We start from the raw sequence: 21,010 nt of genomic DNA, 5'->3' as shown, positions 1-21,010 counted from the left end.
AAAAATAGATCACATACACTCATAAAACAAAAGTAAAGTCCAGTAATTTTATAAGATTTCTTTTTGTTAAAGTACATTTCCAGGGGAAGAGCTCTTTGAGGCCAACTGTATCTTACGTCTCTACGTGCGTGTTCCTCTCGTTTGGCTTTCGAAACCGTGTGACCCAAGAGGAAATCTCACCTCGTAACTCTCAGGCAGGCACTCCTTTCACATTTCAAACCCAACTGCAGACAAAGAGTTAAACGGAAGTCTGCTTTTCAACTCATGGCTTTATTTCAGTGTTTCAGACGGTTGGTTAGCTCTTCAGTGAATAACTGCACAACTGACTGAGGGATTGCCGCGGTACAGAAAGGGGATCAGAGTGCAAAAGACCAGACACAATATCAGACAAACCTCTCTCACTTTCACTTAAACAATGCAACTACATGACACATTCATTGCTTTGACTCGTATTACAGACTGCTTGTGCTCACAATTCAAGTCAAACATTCCCTTAAAAGAAAAGATTTTACAAGTGTCACTCGTACTTTAACAGCATGCAGGAGAACAAAGGACTGTACGACAGAGAAACAGTAAAGGTTATCTCTTATGCGACTCGCATTCAACACTCAACTTCTCACTTGTGTTGAGCAGATTAGGGACATTCATCAGTGCAAGAAAATCAGTGGATATGACATCGATGAAACAGTTTTATGAGGCACAAATAACAACCGGACACATACACATCCTAACACATACAACCAGACACCATACACATCCTAACACATACAACCGGACACCATACACATCCTAACACATACAACCAGACACCATACATCAACACAACCACAGACACTACACATCCTAACACATACAACCAGACACCATACACATCCTAACACATACAACCGGACACCATACACATCCTAACACATACAACCAGACACCATACACATCCTAACACATACAACCGGACACCATACACATCCTAACACATACAACCAGACACCATACACATCCTAACACATACAACCAGACACCATACACATCCTAACACATACAACCGGACACCATACACATCCTAACACATACAACCAGACACCATACACATCCTAACACATACAACCGGACACCATACACATCCTAACACATACAGTATATTTACAGAGAGCCCCACACAAAATAAACATTAGAAAGTATTTTGACTGCCAAAGTGCAAATTAAAAGCTGCTAAACTCAAACGTTGAAAAGTGCTTCCTTATGAGTGTGTGTGCCGAGACGAAGATGCAACTGTACAAACTGACGGGACATTTATAAGCATGTATACTGTGCTGTAATAGATTAGGCAGTAACTGGAGATTCTACAATATATACACATGATTTCAGACAATTAGAAACAAGAACTTAAGATAAGACATTCTTTGTGCATTAAAATACAATTAATTTAGTGTTTTTATTTAACATCACTATCCCAAATGGCTAATATCTTGTTAAGGCTGACATGAGTGTTGTTTGTCAGAACACTTAAATGTGTTTCAATGAATGTCTTAAACACTGACTGACTTTTGATTTGATGGAACACTATTTTAGAGATTGTACGGTATTTAATTGGATGACCTAATGTTCTGCTTTGTGCTGATATCAAAAGAGCTTCAAGCAGCGATAATGCATGTGTTTTGTGTTCTGTGTTTTGTGTTCTATGTTTTGTGTTTTGTGTTTTGTGTTTTCAATGCCACAGTTAGAAGCCGAATATATAAAACAAGCAGCCAACTGAGTTTTTATACCCAACTGCTGAATTACATAAACGACTGCACAACGACCTCCTGACTGCACTCTTCAATGAAGTCACTGAACACAAGCGACTACATTGGGCTCCTTAGAGCAGAAAGTAGGAGACTGTTGTCGGGCCCGGTAGTGCAAACGACACCTCGTTATCATACACACAAAATACTTGAAGCAGACCGTACTTATTTACAGAACTGCCCTATTTCTTTATGACTTCAAACAACACGTACACATCCTGTACTCTCAGAGGATGCTGCAGGAGGAGAAGAAATATTTATTATCTTCTCCTTGGTTAAATATATGTATTCTAAGTCTATAATCAGCACTTTGTTGTGCACCTGAAATGGAAAGGGACTTACTGTAGCACCTATATATATTATAAATATATATATATATATATTATATATATACATATATTATATATATTATATATATATATATATTATATATATATATTTATTTTGTCTCCCTCCCCCTGGCAACAAGGCATATCAGGCAGACTTGACCTGGCAGCGGGCATGTCAACAAATATTAAGTACTGGTAATTCAGTTAAGTTTGGCCCCCTGTTGAAAGCAGGATTAGAGGGAATTCTGTGAATTAATTAAGCACTGGTAAACAGGGAATCTGTAACACTGTATTTAGTTGGCTTTTTATAAACACACCTGTTGTGTGTTATGAAATATAGCTCTTTACATTATCAGTGCGTCTGTATTGTACCCCGAGTCTTCCTTCTCCTCTCTAAGAAAGATTCACCATGGGAACCTTGTCTGTGGGAGACACGGGGGCCGCGTCTTTGCCCTCTGTGAGGCCAGCGTGCATCGCCTCAGACTCCATGGAGGATTTCCCTGCACTGGAAGCGAATCCCTGAGCAATATCGTCAAAGGTCCTTCCTCTGGTCTCGGGCACTTTCAGGAAGGTGAAGATGAAGAACAGGATGAGGAAGATCATGAAGATGATGAAGACGTACGGACCACACAGTTCCTGAGAGAAGAAGAGAGAGAGAGGTGTCAATTAGTACAAGACAATACTGCTCGCACGGCTGAAGACTTTAGTGAAGTAAATGTTGCCCATACCTCGAGTTTAGGGAAGGTCAGCCCCACCAGGAAGTTGGCGGTCCAGTTGGAGAAACCAGAGATGGCCATGGCAGCAGGTCGGGGCCCCTGGGAGAAGAGCTCAGCCACGATGAACCAGGGGATCGGACCCGGACCCATCTCAAAACTGGCGACAAAGCCAAACACGGCCACAATGGCCAGGTAGCTGAGAGACTGGTTTGTCTTCTGCTCAGAGAGAGAAATAAAGAGTTAGGGCAATATGTAATGCGGGAGCAATCAGGGCTCTTTCTTCTATCTGTAAGCTCACAGGAGAAACATCACTCACCACCAAAGACAGGGAGATCGTCATGATGAGGGCAAACACAGCCATTCCACCCAGACCAATCAGGTGCAACGTCCTCCGGCCCGCCCGTTCAATCAGGAAGAGCTGGGGTCAAAAGAAGACCAATAGTCATTAATAATCCAATAAATATAAATCATTGCTTGTATTGAGACACCAATTGTGTCGTCGTAAACTTACAGAGACAACAGTAAACACAGTGTTGACGACTCCGGCTCCTATGGTGGCGTAGATGGGTTCAGAAACACCAGCCTGGTCAAATATACCTGTAGAGTAGTAAAACACCTGCAGGGAGAGGAACATTATTATGACTGATCTGGGTCTACGGGAACCGATCTCTTCAGGTGTTTTTAAAAATGGATGAAAAGAGTTGGAGGTAGGTTCAGCTGGTTGCCGAAGGTTTCTTTGACTGAGGTATGTGCACCTGTGTGAACTGGGTTATGATGACTTGAGTCTTAGTTTTGGTTTTAATGATGCTGTGATCTAAAAAAAAAAAGATCTTTCTTTTCATTTTATTTTTTATCTTTTTATATTGTCTGTCACTGTTTTATGTTGTATTGTCTTAAAATGTGTGTAACGTGCTACTGCTGCTGTCTTGGCCAGGACTCTCTTTTAAAGGGGATGAGGCATTTCCTGGTTAAATAAATTTTAAATAAAATAAAAAAACGTATAAATGAGCAACTAGTTATTTGAGTGAATATAATTAGTGTATTCTTTAAAATTATATTACATCAAACCTGCATTCATTTATTTGTTGCCCATTTATTGCAGAGCAACAAGCTTTAAACACTTGTGACCACTTATTAACCCTTGTGTTGCCTTCGGGTCAATTTGACCCGATTCAATGTTTAACCCTCCTGTTACCTTTATATTTACTAACATATTTTACCCTTGAGGTCAATATGACCCCAGCTATTAAAATCTCCAGAAAATTATTAGAATTAATATTGTTTTCCAAGTTTAAGTGTGAGGTACTTTATGTTTGTTTGTTGACTCCCGAAAGAACACCGACATTAAACATTGAATCGGGTCAAATTGACCCGAAGGCGACAGGAGGGTTAAATATTGAATCGGGTCAAAATGACCCGAAGGCAACACAAGGGTTAAAGTTGATCAGCTCACGTGTTGGAAAGCAGTTGATCCAGAAGACGCAGAGCAGCATTTATTTTATCTGTGTTAATATCCACCTCGCAATGCAAGTCCAATATTCACTCTCGGAGGTCTCTGTCAACATCAACCTGACAGAAGGTTTCGGGTGGTGGGAGATCGGTCACGAGTGTTAATATATCTGTCGGTTCAATCAATGTTGCGGCCTCTAGCCGCAGCTTGACTGTGATTGTCAGGTCAGACGAGGTAACTCTAACACGTTAAGTCAGCCTGGTGAAATGACCTTATCAACTAAATACCTATCAAATCCCATTGTATTGGCCCCTTCGTCCACCCTCAGTGGATTACATTATTCTGCTCAATCTAACATTGCCTGGAGCCGAGGAGCATCTCTCGTCATGTGTTTGTCATACACATTTACATTTCAGTGAATGCTCCATTGAAGATGAATGAATGAGATGACATGAACTGACACTTGATGAGCATATCACTGACACTCGGCTCCATTCTGTTTACTCACAGCGTTGATGCCAGACAGCTGCTGAGAGAGCTGGAGGATTATAGCGATGATGATCGGTTGACGGTAGTTTGGGGAGCGGAAGAGTTCGAGGATGGACACTTTCTTCTCCGAGGCCATCTTCATCCCTTCTTCCTTCATCTCCTGAATATCATCGCTCACGTCCTCACAGCCGCGCAGACGCACCAGCGCTACAGGGAGGAGAAGGGATGGATGAATGGAGAGCAAGCAGGAACATTATTGTGCAAAAAGGATGGAAGGACATCCTGTAACGGTCTTGGAACATCATGTGGTCAAACTTTAATAAATCACAAGGCCACTCTTCACTCAGCAAGATCATTAAAAATACAGGTGCAGTCTCATTAAAACCTAATGATGCCATCTTGTTGTCTCATAACGTACCTTTTCTTGCCTCCTCTTCCTTGTTGAGGACGATGAGCAGGTAGCGAGGGCTTTCAGCGCAGAAGGGCAGCAGGATGCACTGCAGGATGGCCGGCAGGATGGTGAGAGCCAGCAGCAGGGGCCACAGAGTGTCCGAGCCCAGAAGAAACTCGAGACCAAAGATCTAAAAACCAATAGATAGGGAAGGGAAGACTTCTGATGGACTCGTGTGAGGTGAGTTTCAGTTGGATCAAACTGAAACCAGTTGCAGAGCTCGCCTTGAGTGCACCATGCTTTGTTCTCCTCACCAATCGAGTTCAGTTATCTTGTATTTATCTGTCCCTAGTTTCCTTATTTGCAGTCTATTGATCGGTCATGCAACTGGAAAGAGATTTGACTACATTGTGCTTTAAAAAAATGAGGTTGAAACGTTTGCAAAAGTAAAAAAACTAATTTATTTCCATTTGATTGGTTACAATGAAATGTTCAATTTGCTAGCACGAAATCCTGAAATGATGCTTAAATGGTATATGTTTTGCATTTATGGTCAGATACATTATTCTTTTACATTTCTGTATCCACTGAGAGTAAATATGGTATTAGGGACGATAATTTAGTTTTTTCTACTTATGATCTGTAGGTCAAACGACTGATCAACAGACTTTATATTAATAGACGCTGATACCAATCTGATGACGGAAAGTTGTCCAAAAAGATTTGCTGAGGTGAAAGTAGCCTCTTGTACAAGAGCGTTGCAATGTTTAGATTTAGATTTTGATGGATATTCAATTATTATCTAATATCTTTTATCCACATTATTCTGCAGGAATCCACAGCTTTTGCACAATGGAATATAAAAAGCATCAATAATATAATCACAGCTGTATTATCTCAGCATCATACCTGTGACACCAAGATGCCAATAACGACACCCAGCTGGTGCAGCGTGCCGAAGGCTCCCCGGACAGCCGTGGGAGAGATCTCTGACGTATGGGGGTCAGCCTCTGGGTGTTGCAGAGACCGCAGAACACCCATGATCAAGCTGCACCGGGAGCAATCAACACGACACATCTTGAAGAGTTTTACACAGATTACAATCCCATGGAACACCCGATGATCAAGCCAATCGATATAATGACCATCTCGAAAGAGCCACACAGAGCCGACAATCCCATGAGACTCCCCAGGACATTGATAAAGCCAGACATTGATACATCATGGACTTACGCCCAGAAGAGAGGCTGTGGAGAAAGGACAAGGAGTGAGTAAAGTATACTCATAGTGTATGTCTGACTACCCCTTTGCTTAGAAGTTATTTTTAAATTGTTTTATTCTGTTTCGTTCTGTATTCTTTTTTGTTATTTGTCCTATGTTTTGCATTTTTTTTCTATAGATATGTATAGATGAGATGGACATCATCTTTACATGTGGTATTAATTGTCTGAAAGACATGTGCAAATATTGAATTGATGCATACTTTCAATAAAATAATAATAAAAGAAAACAGAAAGGCATGTCTAAATAGTATGTACTGTATAAGGAAATGAGGGCTGCAGGAAATTATTAGTTTTATTACTAATTAATCTGCTTTTTACAATCTTCTCAAATAAAAAATAATGACAAAATCCCAATTGAGCTCTTATTCTTATGACTTTTTTTTCTCGAACCAACAGTCGAAAACCAAAAATATTTAATTTGCTATCAGATTTCACAAAAAAGCAGGAAATTCTCAAATTTGAAAGTCTGAACGTTTGCCATTCTACCTCAATGAATGACGGTAATGATTTACGCCCTATAACAATGACCCTATGAGACGGCAGATCCCATTCGCCTGATGGATCATCACTGAGGTCTGGGCCGTGGAATTTACCCGACTACGCCAGCCTGTCCTGCTGAGACTCCGCCCACTGCTGAGACTCCGCTTCACTCTCTCTCTACCGCCATCTGCCTGATGGATCGTGAGGTCTCCATCGTGGAATATGCCTACTATGAACTATTCATACACTGTCACATCTATTGAATGCATTTAAACCTAAATCTGTCCTCTGTACACATTATATCTATTGCAATCGTCCATCCTGGAGAGGGATCCTCCTCTGTTGCTCTCCTGAAGGTTTCTTCCCTTTTTCCCCTCATGGGTTATTCTGGAGTTCCTTGATCCGATGCTTAGGTTTTGTGTTAGGATGTCATGTGTACAGATTGTAAAGTACCTGAGACAAATTTGTAATTTGTGAAATTGGGCTATACAAATAAACTGAATACAGATTTTGCCAATTAAATAATTAAAGGAAAAAAGAAGCTGTTCTTACTTGTTGCTGATATTAGTCACACATTGTTAAAATGTACTGGTGATCCTGAAAGGACTGATTTGTCTATTCCTGATGTTCTCACCGGCCAAACTTGGTGACCAACACTCCAACAGAGAAGGAGCCCACCATGCCGCCCACACTGAAGATAGCAACAGCAAAGCTCCACACCATGGTGGGTTAGTTCCACAACGGGTTCTCTACTGCCCATCATACTGACACATATAAACCAAAACCAAAAGTCAGCCATATGTTTGAGTGGTGGATTAAGGGTGACTGAAGCCAAGTAAGGGGTTTATTGGTTGTTGAAAAAAAATATATATATGTTAATGTCTAACAGGTGTGACAGAGCTTGTGCTTGATGCGTGAGGTTCTGACGCATCCACACGGGGGCAGTGTGGCTTTTATCATTTTCACCTTGCAACGCTGTGGTTACAAATGAAACCAGGCAGTTTGAGGAGCATAAATCAACTTGGTGGGTTTCTGTAAAACCAAGCAACATGGAAATATAAAGATTCAAAAGTGTAAAAAATATAGCAATCAAAAGGGTTGTTTTGGTTGTTATTGATCTGTTATTAATCCCTCTCTTTTAACGCGAAACGACGTCCATGACACGTTTCATCCAGAAAACACACACACACACACACCTGCTCAAAAGGATGACCTGTGTTGTACAAAACTGTAGGTGGAGCTAACACTGCTGTTGAAACGCAGTAGAGAAGGTAACAGGTCAACTTCTTCTTCGGCTGGTGAGAGAGGGAAAGACACAGGAGACATGAAGGATTAAAACAATGAGCAAGAGGAGGTTCTGAACAACCCCCCCTCAGTTGCTGTGGCGGACATGGCCTGCACTGGGCTCGTCAAAGCTCTTGTTGTTTTACAGTGACACTGGTAACACACACACAATGAGCCTTTCTAATTCTGCTCTCCCTCCCTGTTTTCAGATCTCCTGTTTTCATGCTCGTGATCACTGCTGTGAGAGTCGGCGTTACGTGATCATGCTGTGGCACAGCTCGGCGTTACGACACAGCACAGCTCTGAGGCATTTCTCGGCTGAGATAATAAGACTGAATCCTATAGTGTTTCTTTCCCCTGCTAGCTTCAGAATTAAAGTGGATTAAACTCATAATAACAAGCTAATACACCTGAAAATAATCCCTAACATGGCAGGACATGCTGGGAAGGGAAATCTGCCAATTTTTTAAAGTATCCAACCAAGCACAATTGAACGGAGTAACGGTTTAATGAGTTTTCATGTCCTATGTGGAGGGCGTATGCCCAAAGAATTAATCCCTGTTGAAGTTTCACTCTGATTCAACAACAAACCAACATATATCTATTTAACTTTCTCTTTAATACACCAACTTTCTGAGAACTTTTGCATCTGGAGTCTCGAGGTCCAATTAGGCTCATAAATCCACTCCAGTAGTCATCCGTCTTTTCAACCGCCTGTTTCGACACAAACTTCATGTTGCAAGATAAATAATGTTACGAGCTCAGACACTTAGGAAGTAGGACCCAATTGCACGACCCGGGAGACAGAGATAAAGTATTTGTAAGTACTTTATTTTTCGGTTCTGCAGTGATCAAAATGAAAGCGTTCAAGTGAGGATCAAAACTTGATCAAGAGCAAAACATAACCTGACCTGATCATGGCAAAAGACCAGAGACTGACAAGGAACATTGGGAGGGGAATGGACAAGGTAACAAGACACAGGGCGGGACCAATCACTGCGGGATGAGCATAGGAGACAGGTGTGATGACAGGTGAAACAATCATAGGAAGCCTGAATGAGAGAAAGCTAACATAAATGACATGAACCTCTCTAGCACAACAGTACCTCTCTCTCTAGGCCAACTCCTGATGGCCCAGGCTGATTGTAAAAGTCGATAAGAGTCTTGTCTACTATAAATGAAGCAGCTAGCTTCCAGCTTCAGGACCAGGACCTTCCAGTTCCAGTCTACCAGGAATTGCTTGCCCTCCCCTATTACGGACCTCCAGTAGCTTACGGACCTTGTAAACGTCACCCCTTCAAAGAACTGGGCGGTGGAGGCTTGGAGGCGGGAACAAGTGTGCTCACACACCGCTTGATTCTACTAACGTGAAACGTTGGGTGCACTCTCAAGGTCCTGGGAGTTGCAAGCGATCGACGCCGGGTTGATGACTCTGGACACTGGAAACGGACCCACAAATCTCGGAGCCAGTTTCTTTGAGGCGACATGGAGTGGTAAGTCTTTGGTAGACAGCCTAACCTCTTGGCCTGGACTGTAGGAGGGAGCAACCCTGCCATGAACGCACGCACCAGCCTTCATCCGAGCTGAACGACGGAGAAGAGACTGGCAGCACCAGCTCAAACTCTGCGACAACGCCTGATCATGGCATGTGCCGATGGAACCATCACCTCTTCCTCGTTGTTAGGGAAAAGTGGAGGCTGGAAACCATTGACACAATGGAATGGAGAGAGACCTGTGGCCGCCGGAGGAAGGGTATTGTGGGCAACCTCGACCCATGTGAGGTGGTCACCCAGGTGGTCTGGTTCGGGAGACGAGACAACGTAGCGTAGTCTCTAGTTCTTGGTTCGACTGTCCATTTGACTGAGGGTGATATCCTGATGACAGGCTGACGGTGGCACCTATGAGTCGACAAAACTCTTTCCAGAAGGCGGAAATGAATTGTGGACCCCTGTCGGAAACAATGTCATTAGGGAATCCATGGATCCTGAATACGTGATTCATCATGACCTCTGCGGTGACTTTGGCAGAGGGAAGCTTGGTCAATGGGATGAAGTGAGCCATCTTTGAAAATCGATCAACCACTGTTAGAACCGTAGTCTTGCCTCTGGATGAGGGAAATCCTGTCACAAAATCCATCGAAATGTGTGACCAAGGACGATGGGGAATCGGCAGCTGCTGGAGCAAGCCCATCTTAACTTGAGATGAGGTCTTATTACACGCACACACCGGACAAGCCGCTACATACTGCCACATTTTTCTTCATGGATGGCCACCAGAAACGTTGTTGAATCCTGAACATTGTTCTTGCTACTCCCGGATGGCACGAAGCACAGATGAGTGAGCCCAGTGGATGACCTTGGAGTGAAGAGCCTCAGGAACAAACAGCAGATTGTTGGGACACTCGCTAGGCGCTGGATTCATGACATTTGCCTCTTTAACGCCTGACTCCACTTGCCAGGAAAAGGCTCCATCACCCGGTTAAGTGGAAGGATGGTCTTGGGCTCACCGCAAGTGGTTCGGGATCGTAAAGACGAGACAAAGCATCGGGTTTTTGATTCTGAGACCGGGACGAAAAGAGAGTGTGAAGTTGAATCTACTAAAGAAAAGTGTCCACCTGGCCTGACGGGAGTTGAGACGCTAGCCTTCTTATATATTCTAGATTCTTGTGATCTGTCCAGACTAAAAACGGTTGCTCTGCACCCTCTAGCCAGTGTCTCCATTCCTCGAGGGCAGCTTTTACAGCTAACAATTCCTTGTTTCCACGCCATAATTCCGCTCTGCCGTTGTCAACTTCCGCGACAGGTAAGCACATGGATGCATCTTGTTGTCTTCTGCAGAACGTTGAGACAGTACTCCTCCAATTCCCTCATTGGAAGCATCCACCTCGACCATAAACTGGCGCTGGGGATCTGGAATGGTGAGTATGGGAGCTGATGTGAATCTATCTCTGAGAAGTTTGAAAGCAAGATCCGCCTGGGGGGTCCACTTGAAGGAACCTTAGGAGAAGTCAGAACATGCAGAGGAGCAGCAACAGAACTGAAATTCTAATAAACTTCCTATAGAAGTTAGCAAATCCTAGGAACTGCTGAACCTTTTTCCTGGAGTCTGGTGTGGGCCACTGGGATACTGCACTGACTTTCGAGGATCCATTTGGATATGATTAGGTGAGACTATGTATCCTAAGAAAGACACCTCTTCTGTGTGGAACTCGCACTTCTCTGCCTTGACATATAGCTGATTATCCAGTAGTTTCTGCAAACTTGGCGGACATGGTTAACATGAGATTTAGCGTCTGGGGAGAAAATCAGTATGTCATCCAGATACACAAACACTGAAATATTCAAGAATTCCGCAAAACCTCATTCACAAAAGCTTGAAAACAGCCGGTGCATTGCACAGTCCAAAAGGCATTACCAAGTACTCATAGTGACCATTCTGAGTGTTGAACCAGTCTTCCACTCATCCCCTTGTTTTATTCTAACCAAGTGATATGCATTTCTTAAATCCAACTTGGTGAATATCTTGGCCGTTTGAAGCAGTTCAAAAGCAGATGACATGAGTGGCAGAGGATAGCGGTTCTTCACCGTAATGTCATTTAGTGGACTGTAGTGCATACAAGGTCTCAGAGAACCGTCTTTCTTTCCCACAAAGAATCCGCTCCGGCTGGAGACGATGAAGGACGGATAATCCCTGATTTGAGTGAAGAGGAGATGTATTCATCCATTGCTGTTCTCTCAGGTCTCGAAATCGAGTAAAGTCTCCCCTTGGGAATGGGGGCTACCTCTAAGAGATCAGTGGGACTGTCATAATCTCGGTGAGGAGGTAGCGACAAGGCTTTAGACTTGTTAAATGCTTCTTTAAATCATGGTAACAGGAAGGTACCTTGTGTAGATCAGGATAGTCAGGGTGATCTATAATGATCCTACTAGAGTCTGTTGGTGCATTAACAGGTTGCAGTTTACACCTGCCCTTACAATCCTCTCCCCATTCCTTAACTTTCCTGAAGGCCAGTCTATGTGAGGATTGTGGATCTTCAGCCAAGGAAACCCCAAAATAATCGGGTGCTGAGTCGACTCAAAAATATGAAATTGCATGCTCTCGGTATGGTCCTTATTTATAGTAATCCGTATGGGCTCAGTACAAGCGGCCGTCTAAGGCACTGGCACTAACAGGATGAGATAGCGGGACAGTTTTTATTTTTAGCTGTTTGACTAGGCCCCAGTCTATAAGGCTTTCGTCAGCCCCTGAGTCTATTAACACACCCTGGTCAATGGTCTGATTGTTAATACAAATGTCTACCTGAGTAACAGGTCGAGGAGGGAAGTCTGCGGGAAACTTGCTCACCAGCGCCTCCTTTTGACTGGTGAGCACGATCTTTTCCCGGCATGAAGCGAGTTGATGACCCGCTGGCCGCAGTAGAAACAGCAACCTCCCGTAGACGGCGCTGCCTCTCCTCCAGAGAAAGCCTGGTTCTTCCAAGCTGCATGGGTTCACCGGAGTCATTCGGAAGTGTAGTCCTCTGATGGTCCGGTAACATGAGCTGGAAATCCTCCGCTGGCGGCGCGACCCTCCGAGGCGAATTCTGGAAGCTGGGAATAACATCTCGGTTGCGCCGACGCTCCCTCTCTCTTTCGAAGACGGTTATCGATCCGGATGGCCACAGCGATGAGGGATTCCAGATCCCGGGTGTCTCCAGTGGAGCCAGCTGGTCCTTTATCGGTTCGAAAGTCCTGTCATGAAGGCGCCACGAGCCGGAACATTCCATCCGCTGTCCGCTGCTGCTGTACGAAACTCGATGGCATAATCAACCACCTGACGGTTGAGCTGACGATTTGAAACAGTCTTCTGCTGGCCTCCGTAGCAGGCGATGAGTGGTCAAAATGCGCCTCATAGTCTCTATGAAATCGGCCAATGAGTAACATAGTTCGGTGTCTCTAGACCATTCTGCAGTAGCCCAGGCTGCAGCTCTTCCCGTTAAATGAGACACAATAAACGCCACTTTACCATGCTCAGATAAAAGCTGCTGGGTTGTGTTGAAAATGCAGATCACACTGTACCAGAAAGGCTCTGCAATGAAGAGTCTCCGGAAAATCTCTCCGGAAGAGCCAGCCGTAACGGGGAGGAAACAGCCTGACCTGGGTCGTCAGCTGGAGTATTGACAGGCAAATTCTCAGCTGTGGATGACGTCACCGGAGGGGCAGTCTGTTGATGAGTGTAAAAATTATTCATTTGGGCAACCAGTTGTTGCATCTGTGTAGATAATTCTTCCTGAACCCCGCCTGGCGTCCTCTCAGCTCTTGTATTTCCCGGCTGACTTTGTCCAGTTTTTCCTCGTGATGAAAAATCGTCACGCCCTGTACCGACAGAGCGGCGTGAAGCGTTCTTGGGTCGGCTGGGTCCATAATGAGGGTCAGTTCGTTCTGTTACGAGCTCAGACACTTAGGAAGTAGGACCCAATTGCACGACCCGGGAGACAGAGATAAAGTATTTGTAAGTACTTTATTTTTCGGTTCTGCAGTGAACAAAATGAAAGCGCTCACGTAGTGAGGAATCAAAAACTTTTCAAGAGCACAACATAACCCGACCTGATCATGGCAAAAGACCAGACGAACTGACAAGGAACATTGGGAGACAGGGGAATTTAAGCACATGGTAACAAGACACAGGTGGGACCAATCAGGGGCGGGGCTGACACTGATGAGCATAGGAGACAGGTGTGATGACAGGTGAAAACAATCAGGAAGCCTGGAATGAGAGAAAGCGAACATAAATGACATGAACCTCTCTAGCATATCTGTCGGTGCACAACAAATAATTATTTTGCACAATTTATAATCGCACTCAATTCAGACAGCAGACACAAAGACAGGCACAATTTGTGCGTTTTGTCCCAATGTTTCACCAGACATGAAGTCACTATCTGCACGGACACAATACAGATACAGATACAACTTCTCCCACTGTCATGAAACCACATAGGCTACAACTTTTTTTTTTTTTTTTAAACGGCAGTTCAAGGAGTCTCCCTCTCCTGAAACAAACTGTCTGTTCTTTCATCAGGTTAGAATAATCAACACGGGTCAGAGTGGTACAACACACGGGAGGAAGTGTTACGTAATGTGAAGATATTTCTCCATCGTTAGATAGTGATAATCTGGGAAATCCAGCCTCAGTGTTTCTCGAGGACATCATGACCTTGGCTCATAATAAGGACTAAAACTAGCTGCACGCTCTGCTGCTACGGCCTCGTGAACTTCATGTTACGGAGTATCTTGACAGTTCGGCACACAGGAAGTGCTGCATGCACGAGAAAGTGATAGCGAAGGAGAAATATGGAGTTCTGGTAATAAAACAAAAGCATGATAAAGATTAGAAGACAACATATTTTTAAATAGGGAGCTAACGTTTACGTCATTATCATTTAACCTCAAAGTAATTGCAAACCATGTTTGGCTTTTTGCACAAGACCCCCTCAGGTAACCGGCAGGGTTACCACACACACGCTGTGGCGTCGCACTAAAGAGGATCTGATGAGGAGAAACGGCATGTGGGGGCGTGGTTGTGTGTGTGTGTGTGTGTGTGTGTGTGTGTGTGTGTGTGTGTGTGTGTGTGTGTGTGTGTGTGTGTGTGTGTGTGTGTGTGTGTGTGTGTGTGCTTGTGGTCGAGTCATATTTATGTTGAACATTTTTAAGACACGATTGCATTGATGAATCTCTTGCTCGAGCAACTCTAATGAAGGAGTGCCCGACTTAGTGCATCATGTTATGTATGCGTCCGACGTTGAGGTTGTGATGCATTGTGGTTGCACAATAACATCTTCATTCTAGTTGTGTCCGCTTTATAGCAGCAGCCAAACATATACATCAATACTGCTCAATATCTGCAGCTGTCTACTACAATACATACATCACATATTGGTTTAAATTATAACATACTCTATGACATTCTGCTTACATAGTTATGATCAATATTTAACTCCAACCAAATGATACCAACGACTCATATTTACTAAGATGAACTTCAGGTCAAACTGGGCTCATGAAGAGCATGTGATGGGATTGAAAGCTCCAGATCTGATACTAAATGGATTTTGTGGTTTAATTATTTTCTTAATTAAACTCCAGTTTCTAAGCTTTACTCTTTCCTCTTATTTACTTATGTTTGGTCAATTTGCTCTTTTTAATAGTAAATACAAATTTGACCAAATTACTTCAAACCACATGGAGTTATTGTTCCAACAGTTCATCGCCTCCCTCTTTCATGGCATTTTGCAATCTTTGCCCCTTCCTCTCTCTTTTACTCCTTTTTCTTCTTTTCCACCAGTTTTAGAAAATGAATGTTCGTCCTCTCTTTATCTTGTTTGACTATATTGCATTAACCCTTTCCTGTCTTTATCATACACTTCTCCAGCAGTTCCTGTACACATGTTTCTCTTACGCGCTACATTCAAAAGGAAGAAACACATATTTGTGTCTGATAACGTTGTCCTTGTGTTTTGCTGGAGGCTTTTTGGAGTCCATGCTCTCGTATTCATGGCGGTTTGATGGGTGTTTACTGTTTACATTCACACACGTGTAGCAGCCATGAAGATTAAATGACTGCATGTTCGTTATAATGCAAAAGAGTGAATGCCATTCAGTTCAAATAGAGTTCACCATTTGATGAATAACTTTACATCCTCTGTGTACCAAGCTATCACTAACACTGCAACCTGTGATGTGTGTCCTATGTGTGTGCAGTTGTAAGTCGTCGCTTCCCTTTTCCCAGAGCTCTTTTGGTTGTACTATTCCCTCATCCCACTACGCAAATAAAAACTAAAAACTCACATGTTCAAGCTTGCCACCCACCGGCCTCCCTCTTTCTCTCTTACTCATCTCATGAAATACTCGCACCCAATCTCCTGCTCTTGCCAGGATGGAAAAATACAGAACTGGCACCCAGTGACTCGTAATACCACTCTCTTATCCATCAGGACAAAACGAGCTCAGAATGAAACAAACAATAGCAAAATGGCTGGCACTCTTCCTCAGGGACTACTGGGAATTATAACAGACAGCTTAAAGTAGTGAGTTTGTATCCGAGAGGATGAAGAAATGTGCAGGAACAGCACAGCAGTATCACACATGTAGGTTTTAAATGTTGAAATAGATTTTTTTAAACAGCACGGAACAACGCCAGCAACCCATGCAGCAATAGAATTCAGAAACATAGATATGTACCTTGTCGTCCTCCATTCGCTCCATCTTTGCTGCTTTGATAGAAGATATTCAGAAGAAAGACGAGAGGAACTCTTCAGCTAGAAGGAAGTTTCTTCGTGTGCACACACACCTCTCTCTGTGCAAACAGTCGTTAAAGAAACCTGAATACAAACACGAGAGCAATGTGATCATCAATAAGGAATAAAGTTGAAATGTGTTAAGAATCTATGCAGCCTATAGCGCATACCAGAAAGGATCATAAAGCCCAGACCTAATAGAGACCCGTGCAGGTAGAGTGGAGCACTTTTCTGCTCTCACTGAATTCAACAGGAGTCGGTGCCCAAAATGACAGTAAACCCCTCCCTTTGCTTCCGTATTCACCCTCCTCTTCTGCTCTCTCTAATCATGAACTCCAATGAGAGAAAAGTGATGTAACTCCCTCTCTTCAAATGTTTTGTTGTTATCAATACAAACAGGAAACGTCAAATCAATGGTCTGCAGAGACTTCAGTCAGCCACATCGTGGACGGAGCTGCAGATGATGCTCAAGGTTTTTTTATTTCAAACAGAAGGCCACTTTACCAATTAGTTTTGTTATAATGTCAAAACGGACATGGAATTAACTAATTTTTACATTTGTAATATTTATTTTTACATTAATAAACAGCAAGAGTTAATCGTCGTTGTTAAGAATGTTTAATTTTACCGTTATGTGGCATAACAGCCTTTGTATCCAGTAAATCAGTCCTGTCCAGATGTTGTATGCTCAGGCAGATGTTCAGCTCTCCCTCATATCTGTGTTTTTATAGAAAGTGGAAGTTTACCAGCATGTTTCAACACACACACACACACACACACACAAACACACACGCACACACACACACACGTACACACACACACACGTACACACACATTGTTGACGCACAGGAAAGCTCCCCTGTGCGTAAAGAGTACGTGCAGAAACGTTCCACCCATTTGACTCACTTCGCGTTTACTCGCGTCGCCACGGCTGTGGCATCACGGAGGCACTGAGCTGAAGTCGTGGGGACGTGCTCGGGCGAGCGTAAGCCTCCAGCACGCAGCAGAGGCTGAGAACAAACGGAGCCGGTGAAAGGAGTCTCTGTGCTGCTGCTGACCCGCCGGCTGCCCACCAGGGCGCGAGAACAAAAGGCAATGTGCAGGGAGTTCAGATACAAAGCCTTGTCATGCAGAAATCATGAGACCGGCTCAGTGGGTGGCAAACAAATGGGGAGCCCTCATAATTCTTCATCAACTATTCGCTTAATCTCCACAGCCCACCTAAATCCTGATCTGGAATTTGACAAATTCTCTAGCAGGACCATTTTAAAATTCACTTCACTTGGTGAGCAGGTTGGGTTCCTGTCATTGTATTATTGTTTTGTTACATGTCATTGAACTTTTTAATTAGAGGTTCGAGTTGACAAATTGTTGAATATGAACATATTTGTCTGTGTTTTCTTGCTGCCCCCACACACCTGAAGAGACAACACATATACGTATGTTAATAAGGTGTACCCTGAACTCGTAAGATTTATTTTATCACATTTTTTAAATATCTGTTAGAACATAATTTTGTTAAACCAAATCCGGCGGCTGTAACCTGGGCACATCTGGCACGTGCACTCATTGCGCGTCGCCGGAGTACGACAGCCATGTTCGCTTTACGTCAATTAGGATTTGTTTACGTTCATAATGAGGATTTGGGGAGAGTGGCTTTGGGGCGTGCCTGGAGGGACGAACTGTCAGTGTTGCCGACTTCACGGCCTTCTTGCTCGATGCATCGACGTTTGGAGCTGCTGCGCTCAGTGGAAACCAGGTTACCAAGCTCTAAACAAGCTAATATAATTGTATGTTGAATTCAAACTAAATATGAGTAAATATTAAGTTTGTAAAAATATGTTTTCTACAAGACTTGTTGGGTTAGCCTTAACAACTGGAATTAGCCCCCAGATTGAGGACATGCCCTCTGTGTCCTCAGCCCAGACTGGTAATATATATAAACCCTCTAAAATATGCAGGAATCAATTATGAAGTAATTAAGTGTGTTGGGGGTCTTAAGTTGGCCTACCAGCTCACTGATGGCCTCAAAACTCTACTTCCCATCACTGACCCTGGAGACAGACACACTGCCTTGATATGAAGTTCTGACAACATATAGATATTAAAATGGAAGGTTATTATTAAGTTATGTGTGCGTGGCTCCTCCCCTTTCTGTCTAATACTCTTCTGTTCAACCCCACTTCTGTCATTCACTCATCGCAGAACAAAAAAAAGAGGAACTAACACAGAGAGAGGAACGTGCACATGTTCAGGTTTAGTGTCACAGAACTTTTTCATTCCTCTGAAAATCCACCTTGTCCCAGCATTCCATCTGACTCTGTTGTCATGGAAACCGATCCCACAGCATCTCCTATAGTGACCTGAGTGAGCAAATCTAGTTATAAGACGTCTGCAAAGAGCAAACACAGATACACAGGGACATTGATAGATCCTCACACACTCACACACACACACACGCATACAAACACATGCACACAAACACACACACACAGCCCATTACAAACCACATCCCATTACAAACCACATCCTGTAGCCTGAGTTAAAAAATATATCTGTGTATGTGTCATGGACTCCTGCAAAGGATTTCATTTAAAAATGTATTTAAATATCAATCCATGATTTCAATATTTATTATTCATGTTTGTAAACCCTTAATGTGTATTCCACTCCTTTGTGTTGCTTATAGTGCAACACACTAAAGGTGTAAATGTGCTTGTTTATTCTTTTGCAGCTTTCAAAGAACAATAAGTATTGACAAAAGCAATAAATAACCCTCTCAAATTCACAATTTCCCCCTGAAATGCTCAGTTGTATCTTAAAATGTAAAGGGAAAGAAAACTATTTTTCCCACATACACTTCACTACATATATCTTGAATATTTCATTACCTCAAGCAAACGATTCAATCAGTCAAATCATGTTTAAAATGGCTGTGTCTTTGCATCAAATATAAATATTATAAATGTTGATAAGTGTATCGACATTTCCTTTGAAGCATTTGAGATACATTTGGTTCATTTGGGACGGTGTGTGCACCCACATTCTGAACATGTATTAATGATGACAGTGTGTTGGTTCAGGCTCCACGGAGCGGCGCGGCGCTGTGATCACAGTTCCCGGTCCTCGTGTACGTCTGGTGCAGCAGTTTCATCTTCTGCTTTCCAGTTGCCATCATTTTTACTCATGTTGACACCGACCAGAGACGTTCACAGTTCTCTCAGTCACATGCAACGCAGTGTTTCTCCCACTTGATGTTGTCATCTCTGTATAAAACGTTGCCACAGTAATCAAGTCGAGGGTGAAGGGGGATGAACTCGGCCCAGACGAACATGCCCTCTCAGGCGTGTCAGGACGTATCGGGGCATAGCTGAGGTGAACTGCTGACGACAATCAAAAGAAGATTACAATTGTGCTGTGAAGACGAAAGTGTCAATAATGTAACTAATACAAAACTGTAACAATGCAGGCGAGCCTCTGCTTGTCACTTCTAGCAACGTGAAGTAAACAGTGACATCCTGGTAAAGATCAAAGGAGCAAAATGACATTTATTTGTCTGACTGATGTGAAGAGACAGAAAATAGACAAAATGAGCGCGTTAAACCCTCCACCTGCGTGAATACGTTGAACATTATTCCTGATTTTATTAGTAATATTAACACTTTGAATTGCGGTACTAAATGATAAACTTAAATAAAGAGAATCGTGTGTGGATTTAGAAAATTAAGCAAAACTTAGATTTGTATCATTGTTTTCAGAAGTCATTGATGTCCAACATCTTCTCGGACTTAAAAGAAGCTTCTGCTGTATAGAAAACTGATCAGGATGTATAATCCTCAATGCTGTTAAATGTTTGACATTTTGTATCTAATATTTATCATTGATCATGATATACTGATCATGTAGTAAATATGCTGTACATGTTCAGACTATTTGTGCCATGAAATAATTGATATTCTTCTCCTGAGTCCAAAAAAAGATGTCAACGTATTTATTTACTTTCAGCGCTGATGAAATGCAGAAATGTGAGGTTTTAAAACTTTAATTAGATCAGATGTTAGTCCTGAACAATTAACGTTACCCTACCTCAATACGCCTCATCATAACTAGGCACACAGGTCAACTGGTTGGTCGTATATAGTTCAACTGCGCCGCGGTGTGGTGGAAATGGAGCGTTACATCAAAACAACCACCTGGTTTTATCACTGCTGCCACCTGCTGGAAAAACAGTTATATATAGTTAAGTCGAGTTTTGCCAGCAGACAGAACCGAGTGTTTCAGATGACTAAAGAGACACTTCATCACTTGTGATAATATAGTCTGGAAAACTTTGATGAAGAGGCTGATCTGCAAAGTCAAGACAGCTGAAGGCCGTCGAGTAATGCAGCGAGACGAGTCGAGAACTGAACATCTTGAAAGCAGCCATTCCAGGTAGTTAATAACCAGGCTGGCTTTTATTTTTAAATTAAGGAACTGATTTGATAAAAAGCTAATTGTCTGGTTTAGAGAGAAGCCCATTAAGTAAATCCAAA

The 21,010-nt window shown here is 42.9% G+C and overlaps 1 protein-coding gene across 1 annotated transcript; it reads right to left on the bottom strand.

Moving 5' to 3' along the window:
• Nucleotides 1-841: 841 nt before the first annotated feature.
• On the bottom strand, nt 842-20,946 carry slc2a3b (solute carrier family 2 member 3b). Its single transcript, XM_056444755.1, is given in 13 exon segments — nt 842-2,746; nt 2,839-3,042; nt 3,143-3,244; nt 3,338-3,442; nt 4,785-4,972; nt 5,184-5,346; nt 6,066-6,204; nt 7,554-7,646; nt 7,648-7,683; nt 8,165-8,214; nt 16,423-16,562; nt 17,107-17,195; nt 17,385-20,946. Coding segments are annotated over 11 exon segments (1,347 nt in total). The 5' UTR covers nt 16,447-16,562; nt 17,107-17,195; nt 17,385-20,946; the 3' UTR covers nt 842-2,503.
• Nucleotides 20,947-21,010: the final 64 nt, after the last annotated feature.

This window comes from Pseudoliparis swirei, chromosome 22 (genome assembly GCF_029220125.1).
Source record: "Pseudoliparis swirei isolate HS2019 ecotype Mariana Trench chromosome 22, NWPU_hadal_v1, whole genome shotgun sequence".
NCBI classification, from domain to species: Eukaryota; Metazoa; Chordata; class Actinopteri; order Perciformes; family Liparidae; genus Pseudoliparis; species Pseudoliparis swirei.
This window is presented reverse-complemented; position numbering and strand designations above follow the sequence as displayed.